At 38.1% G+C, this 7,410-nt stretch overlaps 2 protein-coding genes across 4 annotated transcripts; both read right to left on the reverse strand.

Moving 5' to 3' along the window:
* Positions 1-331: 331 nt before the first annotated feature.
* Positions 332-1,700, reverse strand: LOC117623002. Of its 2 annotated transcripts, none has more exons than XM_034353837.1 (3): positions 1,107-1,700; positions 981-1,025; positions 332-530 (listed from the first exon to the last, which is right to left on the reverse strand). In XM_034353837.1, exons 1-3 carry the CDS (start codon positions 1,568-1,570, stop codon positions 473-475), a joined length of 567 nt encoding a protein of 188 aa, XP_034209728.1. In that variant the 5' UTR covers positions 1,571-1,700; the 3' UTR covers positions 332-472. The 2 variants fall into 2 exon arrangements, with proteins under 2 accessions (XP_034209728.1, XP_034209729.1); XM_034353838.1 differs by lacking the exon at positions 332-530 and adding an exon at positions 648-765.
* An 886-nt stretch (positions 1,701-2,586) lies between these two features.
* LOC117623399 (protein HIGH CHLOROPHYLL FLUORESCENCE PHENOTYPE 173, chloroplastic) lies at positions 2,587-7,054 on the reverse strand. Of its 2 annotated transcripts, XM_034354362.1 has the most exons (13): positions 6,319-7,054; positions 5,988-6,200; positions 5,614-5,818; positions 5,428-5,503; positions 5,169-5,304; positions 4,983-5,087; positions 4,621-4,701; positions 3,790-3,879; positions 3,597-3,662; positions 3,362-3,418; positions 3,135-3,212; positions 3,012-3,059; positions 2,587-2,896 (listed from the first exon to the last, which is right to left on the reverse strand). In XM_034354362.1, the coding sequence occupies exons 1-13, from the start codon at positions 6,946-6,948 to the stop codon at positions 2,825-2,827; spliced, it is 1,857 nt and encodes a 618-aa protein (XP_034210253.1). In that variant the 5' UTR covers positions 6,949-7,054; the 3' UTR covers positions 2,587-2,824. The 2 variants fall into 2 exon arrangements, with proteins under 2 accessions (XP_034210253.1, XP_034210254.1); XM_034354363.1 differs by lacking the exon at positions 3,790-3,879.
* Between the last annotated feature and the right edge of the window lie 356 nt (positions 7,055-7,410).

Here is a 7,410-nt window from a genome sequence, read left to right on the forward strand (position 1 = left end):
GTTGATGACAATGGAGGGGGAAAGATGATAGGAAGGGCTAAAGAGATGAAGGAGAAGGGCATAAAAGTAGTGGAATTGGAAAGGTCCCCTACGCCTCTCCCACTTCATCTTTGTTTTCTACATCAAGGCTTTAATTCCACCTCTCTTGGTACAAAGTTCAAGTCTCCTTGTTGTACTGCATAAGCTGAACCCTTTTGTTTTTTTTTTTTGTGGGCGATGCTTATTTTTTTAAAAATTTACGTTTCCATTTAAAATCTCAAAATATATAGCAATGTCACTTTCCAACCTACACATGCAGTTTCATGATAAGGTTAAATTTACAATATTTGATTTGAGTAAAATGCCTAAACTCTTAACCCCAAAAAAAAAAAAAAAAAGAACATCTCTTGCTTCCTTTACAAGAAATCAAACTAAAGGCTATACAATTCCTGGTTACAAAAAGATCTTTTAAAATAAAAATAAAAAAAATCAATCAAGGCCCATCGTCACCATCCTTAATCAAATTGCAAATATCTGAGCACTCCACCAAACTGCAAGAAATCCAATTTCTCAAAGAATCAGAGTGAAGAAAACAGAATTGAGAATTCAGAGTTGCAACTCAAGTAAAATATTAATATTATGTCAACAATGCAAGGAAACTATTATGCCAAAATAGAAAGAAAAACAGAAATAAGAGAAGCTCTGCTTCTCAAGTGACATTTGGGGTAAGAACAAAACTACATATCTGTGGCCATTGGCTTCTCAGAAGAATGATCAAGCAGCATGCTGCATATACAAGGAAAAATTCAATGGTTGTGCATCAACTTGGCTTGTAATGGATTTTTGAATAAATATCTCTATATGTATTGAAGTGATGCTAATGAGAATAGTATTGTTGAGTGCCAAGCATTTAAAGACAGCAAGCAACTGAAGTGAAGGGCATATAAGTCTATAAAAACTTGCTTATGTTTTGTAAGCTGAAAAAAGAGAGGAGCAAGTACCAATATTGACGACTTCTGAATCCTTGCTTGAAAACAACCAGAGGCCTGCAGCATCAAAACACAAAATGGTAACTCAAAATAACGCTAATGCAATGGAAAATGATTATAATATATTTATATATATACCTTCTGACATTGAAGGGGCCTTCACCAGGTGAGCCATCACCTCCTCTGATGCAAGTGGTGACACACTTGATAGTGCAAGACTCTGCCTTTCTTGATTTTGGTCTTTGAATTCTTGCCTTCTTGCAATCTGTGGGCAAAGCACACTCACCAGATAGAGTCTGGGGTATGTTGGAGAGAGTCTCAGAATTCTCAGGAGACTCCATTGCTGCTGAAGCTGAAGCTATCACTGCAGCAGCTGCAAGCAAGCCTGCAGTTGCTAAGAGAATGCTTCTGCTTCTGCTGGTGCTGGTGCTGGTGCTGTTGGTGCTGGTGGTGGCTCTGGTGAGATGACAAGTGCTTCTTCTGAATCTGAGGTTGATGTCATTTGCTATATTAATCTTGTTGGTGCTAATGTTGACTTGTCCTCCGAAGGGCTGTGGGATTTTATGGACAAGGGTTGGAGTTTTTGGGCCATAAATTAGCATCTTAAGTGCTATGATTCTGAAACCTGTTTTTCTGGTAGGCTCATTTCAGAGGAAGAGAGTGTAACTGACTGTTGGAGGAGAGAGGGAGAGAGAGAGCCTTCTCTCTCAGATTTTCCTTATCCCTTCGGCCTCTGTGAGATGGGGCTGTGCCAAGACTCTCATTTCTGTGCTGATCTACGTGTCAACTCTTGTGGCCTCAACAAGATATGTGTTCATGTGAGAAACAAGTAGTGTTTATTAGTACTTGGAATTAGGGTGCTCTTACCGTTTTGATTTTGGGATTAATTACCATTGGAATTTAAATTTAACATATCTTGGACTTCATATAGAAAAAAATTGATAGTGATTTTTGTCATGCGTGGTTTGCAGGTGATTGCATGTATTCACAATTTACTTAAAAAGTTTACTTTGAATAATAGCCTCATTTTTTGTTTTTTCTTTTCACATTACCCAATCCTTCGGTGCAAAGGGGTGAGGGTATTTTCAAATACAATTATTGTGACATGGATTGATCAAATTCATTAGATTAATTAAATAGTTAAAATATTTTTAAATAGGTGTAAATGCGTAGATACTAAATGCGGAAGTTCGGGATTCGAGTGAGTATATCATTCATAAAACAATAATACTACTCTTACCACATTTTTATTTATTTATAAAGGCGATAGAATGTCCAATTGTAAAAAAAAAAAAAAAAAAAAGTGGATATAAAGCCTTTTTTTTTTTTTTTTTTTTTTTGGTTGACAATTTGATATTCTATTCGATTGTAAATTAGTGTCCTTATCTATATATTTTATCATTCATTTATAGTTCAGATTCAAAACAAAAAACAAATTAAAATCAATACATATTCTTCTTAATCTTCGTTGGTGTATTCTTTTAAGGTGGAGAAAGTGGTTGACCCACTACTTGCTGGCTGCATGAGAAAACATAAATTTTTTAACTTTCATTTACCTCAAATCATTCACTGTTTACTTCTATCTTTGTGTCTAGTCACCATTAATCAGAACCTGAGCTTTCTAAGCATGTAATTGTAGTGCTTGTTATTTACACTTCTGACTTGATTCATGACAATGAAAAATTCACACCCATCTGGGCATCGACATACGAATTTTACAGCAAGAAAATGTTCACGAGAGCTATAGAAAGACAATTGCCTGTATCTGGGTTGCGAAGATAAAAAGATATGCTTTATATGCAGCTTTACAAATGTACTCTTATCTTACTAACATACATCATCCATGCTCAGCATGATCAGGTATTCTTCTCTAGAACCGACAGTGCCGGTGTCAGATAGTTATTGGCTTTGTCAGGCAAATGTGCTACCTGCAGAGGGAATAGACGTGAGAATCCAAGTGGTTACAAGTTTACATACAAAAAAAGGGATATGTATTTCTTTTTCATATACAGAATCTGATGATTGATTTTTAATGGTCCTTACCAGCTCATAAAGTTCCTTCCCTTGATCGGCAATGTATTCATAGCATACCTAGAAAATTAGAAGACCAGTTTAGCATATGTCAGTTGAAAGTAATATAGTAAAGGCAAATAGATTGTCACCCACATCAAAACTTTTGTTCCTTGCAGTTGAATCATGCAATGCCTTCACACAGATGTCAGCTACATCAGCACAGCTGATCCCCTAATTTAGAAATGGATGTTGAGGTTAGATGTTCAATGATGTTATATATAAGTCAAAAGATAAATCTCTTTATTGTCTGGTGAAAAGGGATTCAAGAAAATTTCAATTAGTAGCCGTAGCAAGGTTTTTTAAAAGTCAATCATTCTTACCTGAGAAATCCTGTTTCCCTGATCAAATATGAGAGCACGTTGTCCACCTGGTTCTTCCTGTATAAACCAAACTGGTTTCCATCAGATGGAAAGAGAACAAAAAGTGAAAGTACACTGCCCGTGCTTTGCAGCAGAAATGATAAATCAGCTGTTAACAGAACCTATGTATATGCGTAATGTCATTTAGCGTTACCAAATGATTACTAAGCCATGAATTTTAGAGTAAGAACTCCACCTTTAGGGGACCAGGACGAATGATTGTGTATCCAAGCCCTGATTTTCGCAATGACTCTTCTCCAGCCTGGAGAAATTTCAACGTTAAATGAATTAGCTATGTTATAAGATCTAAAATAAAAAAAGGCGACACATCTGGAAAAAAAATAATTTCACACTTAATCAAATGAAAAATAGAAAAAGAAAGAGCTAACCCTCTTGGCTTTAAGAACCTGCTCCCTTCTAGTTGGTTCTATTCCTGATCCCGTACATGAAACTAAAATGAAGTCCGTTTCTTGTCCAGTCTGCCAAACATCCCATTCAAATTTATCTAAGGCCGTGAATATATTTATTCAATCCTATATACACGACACATCATTATGCATGTTCTTTAATATCCATATCTTAACACTAATTAAACTTTTTGTTCCATCTCATTAACCACACTCAATATGCAGTTGCATAATCTTCAAATGGAAAATTCCAGGAAACCGCAGCAAATATAATTTTCAAGCAAGCCAATAATGAAGAAGGCTCCACACATATATGGTCATTGAATGCCAATGTCAGCACACCAGTCATTAATAAAATGACTCGAAAATTTCCTCAAACTTGGACTATCAGAAATGGGTTCATTTGGAAGAACAATCAGTTTTGAAAAGGTATGACTTTTGGTTTACAACGACATTGATCAAGACAATGGCTCTTGTGATGTAAATGTGAAAACCTAGCACCATTAGCAAGAATCTCATTGATAGTCAAGTGACTATAAGTTCTCTGGTACATCCTATCTTGTCACTTTGATGTGGCGAAAGACTGAAAGGGTTAAACAATTATTTAGCATTGAGATTTTCAAATGAATAATGCATAACTTTTTAAGTGACTTCATCATATAGAAATTTCCTTTGCAAAAGACATGTATGTGAATCTATTTGGTTATGAGAGAGAGAGAGAGAGAGAGAGAGTTCTAACACATCAGAACATAACTAGAATTATAGAACATAAACTGACAGCACAATCAGCATAACTCGAATTTAAAGACTTACTGGCAAAGCTTTTACGTATTCCAGAATAAGCTTAAAGCTTCTTGGGTCTTCCTTCACTCCTGTACGTGATTCAACAGCTTTCTGTGCCACAAAAAATAAATAGATTCAGAAAAGACGAGCAGAAAAGCATTTCATCAAATGCTCGAAAAAATAGTTTTAAGTTGCACTGGGGTTTGCGGATTTAGAATAAGTGATTTGGATTAGAATAACAAATGGGAGATTATCCTCCCCAACATTGTAGAAGAAATAGTAATGCAAGTAAAAATCACCTATCCATTTAAATTATGAAACAAGGCAGCAAGGGGTAAACATATGAACCAAATTTGAAACCAACTTCTCTTACGAGCAGAAAATGAACAAACCTGTCTTCTGGGCTCAAAACGTATGGTTAATGTATGTACTAGGAATGGGTCTAATGGTGGATCATCTGGTTTCACGGGGCGGAATGATGAAAATGGTACTCTGACCTGCCAATGACAGATTACGAGAATTAGGGACAGCATACATAGCAACTATACCCAAAAGAAACACAGCGAATAGATACTTACCCTACAGAATCCTGCTTTTGTGCTGAATCTAGAAAAGTATAATTTACTTTGAGATGTATCTGCTAATGGACCAGCTTCAAGAATTAATATATAAGACCTTCCATTCCCACCAACAGAAAGAACTAGACCTTCATACCTGTATTTTGGAAATATAGATAATGGAAGCAGATAAGCCATAACAGTTTAGGTAATGGATGTTTCTATACAGAATATACCATAACCAGCTTCTAATGAGCTTGAGAATGCAAATATGGTATACCTGTCAAGAGTACGACCCAAAGGAAGTGAAAGTTTCTTCGACAGGTCAACATACCCTCCCCTGGTGAAAACATATCCTACAATGGAGCAAAGAACAGAGTCAAAACGATTATTAAGGGTTTAGGGTTTAGGGTTTATTAAGCGGTTGTTATTTAGCATCCAAATGCCCATTAGAGCACTTCTTTACCTGAGAAAACAGCATCCCCGGTAAAAGTGAACTCAAACTTAGCATCCATTCCTCCATCATACTTGGAAGAAACCACATCCTGGAAGTAAGTCCCCTGACGAACTTCCCATCCATCAACTGACTCTGGAGACTTGAACTTTGTAATTGTAAGCTTGCTCTTACTACTTTTCCCTGCTCGTAATTGTGCCATTTTGTTGTTGTAGTCCTGCAATGCATAGAGTCATCAGCTTCACCCAAAGCAACTCTCTGAGTGCCAATTCAAATCCACCATGAACCAATCCATAAGCTCAAACATAGAACCAATCAGATGATTAACCATCACACAAAAGGCTTAATTTTGGTCAAAAAGAGCAATTGGAGGATATGGTTCTGACCTGAAATGATTTGGTGAGGTTGTAGACCCCTCTGTTATCAACCCTGTAGAGGTCTCCGCTGATAGTAGAGCGTGCAGTAGCGCAATAGATAATCTTGTTACAGCCTTGTACGGCGTCGGATAGCGTAGCAGGATCACCCACATCCCCAGTCACAATCTCCACCGATCTCGGCAACATATCCACCACTTCCTGATCAGCCTTCCTCACCAGAGCCTAAGTCACCATCACAAAACCCACCCCATTACACACAACAAAACCCACAAACCCAAAAACCAAATGAACGAAAAAAACAAAGCATCAAGAATCTCAAGACTTGGATAGAAATGAACACCTTAACAGTGTAGCCTCTGAGCATGAGCTTGCGGACCACTATGCGGCCAATGCTTGAAGTGGCTCCGACGACCAAAACGGTGGTGTTTTGGGCGCCGGGAATGACGAACTCGCACATGGGTCCTTCCCTGATGAGAAGAGCGTCAAGCGCGTCTCTTTCATCGGCACGACTGGTTCTCGAGATCTGCCCGAGTCCAGAGAACTTGCGCCACACTTCATCAAACAGTTGGCGCGATCTTCGACCGAGCCCAACTGGGTTCACGTCTACCAGGTCCAATCTCCGCTGTTGCTTCTGCTCCTGCTCTTGCTCTTCTTGAATCTTATTACTGGTATCAATTTTATCGTTACCAGAAGAAGAAGCAGACGGAGGAGGATCAATGATTTTGTTCTTGGTTTTGGTTTTACTGCTGCTGCCGCCATTGTTGCTTTCAGAGGGAGCTCCAGAGGCCCTGGGAATTAGTAAGGAGCGGTTTCTGGTGGTGATTGTCAGATTCTGGGAGTTGGGTTTTGGGACTGGGAGAGAAATGGGTCTCCAACATCTTTGGCCGCCCCATTGGTACATGATATAGGTGTTACTGCTGGTGCTGCTGTTGCTCAAGCTCGAGCTAATAACGGCTTTAGCGACGGTCATGATGGTTTTAGCGCGAACAAGGCAAGCGCAAGGAACAAGCCGTTTATGAATATTCAGTACAAGGTTTTTGCCCTCGATGTTTTTTTTTCTATTTTGGAATTGGATAATTAGGTATTCTAAGTTGGTATAAAAATAAAAATAAAACATATAAATAGTTGTAAAAAGGGAGAATGAATGGTTGGTGTTCTGAGTTTGATGACATATCAAAATCTGAGAGACAAGGATGGAATTTGCAGCACACGCCACATCCACAAGACATAATTTGAGGTTTGGAAGTCATGAGACAAAAAGGGACACGTAGAGGTCCAATTTTCCTTTCATTTGTTGGCAGGCAGGCATATGCAGCCAGCCAACGGTTGGGTTGTGTACTTGGTTTGTCTTTGGGTTAAGTGGAAAGAAACAAACCTTCAATACCTATGCAATTTCGTTTGCTTTGTCAACAGTGACTTGTTTAAACACTAT

The sequence above is a fragment of the Prunus dulcis genome, chromosome 3 (assembly GCF_902201215.1).
Source record: "Prunus dulcis chromosome 3, ALMONDv2, whole genome shotgun sequence".
Taxonomy (NCBI): Eukaryota; Viridiplantae; Streptophyta; class Magnoliopsida; order Rosales; family Rosaceae; genus Prunus; species Prunus dulcis.

Excerpts from the sequence above, each read along its gene's own strand:
- LOC117623002 (XM_034353837.1), bottom strand. The coding sequence starts at position 1,570 with ATGCTAATTTATGGCCCAAAAACTCCAACCCTTGTCCATAAAATCCCA. Across the intron at positions 1,026-1,106 it reads GGCCCCTTCAATGTCAGAAG|GCCTCTGGTTGTTTTCAAGC; the intron begins GTATATATATAA and ends TTGATGCTGCAG. Across the intron at positions 531-980 it reads TTCAGAAGTCGTCAATATTG|TTTGGTGGAGTGCTCAGATA; the intron begins GTACTTGCTCCT and ends GATTTCTTGCAG.
- LOC117623399 (XM_034354362.1), bottom strand. The coding sequence starts at position 6,948 with ATGACCGTCGCTAAAGCCGTTATTAGCTCGAGCTTGAGCAACAGCAGC. Across the intron at positions 5,819-5,987 it reads ACCTCACCAAATCATTTCAG|GACTACAACAACAAAATGGC; the intron begins GTCAGAACCATA and ends TATGCATTGCAG. Across the intron at positions 5,504-5,613 it reads CGGGGATGCTGTTTTCTCAG|GATATGTTTTCACCAGGGGA; the intron begins GTAAAGAAGTGC and ends GCTCCATTGTAG.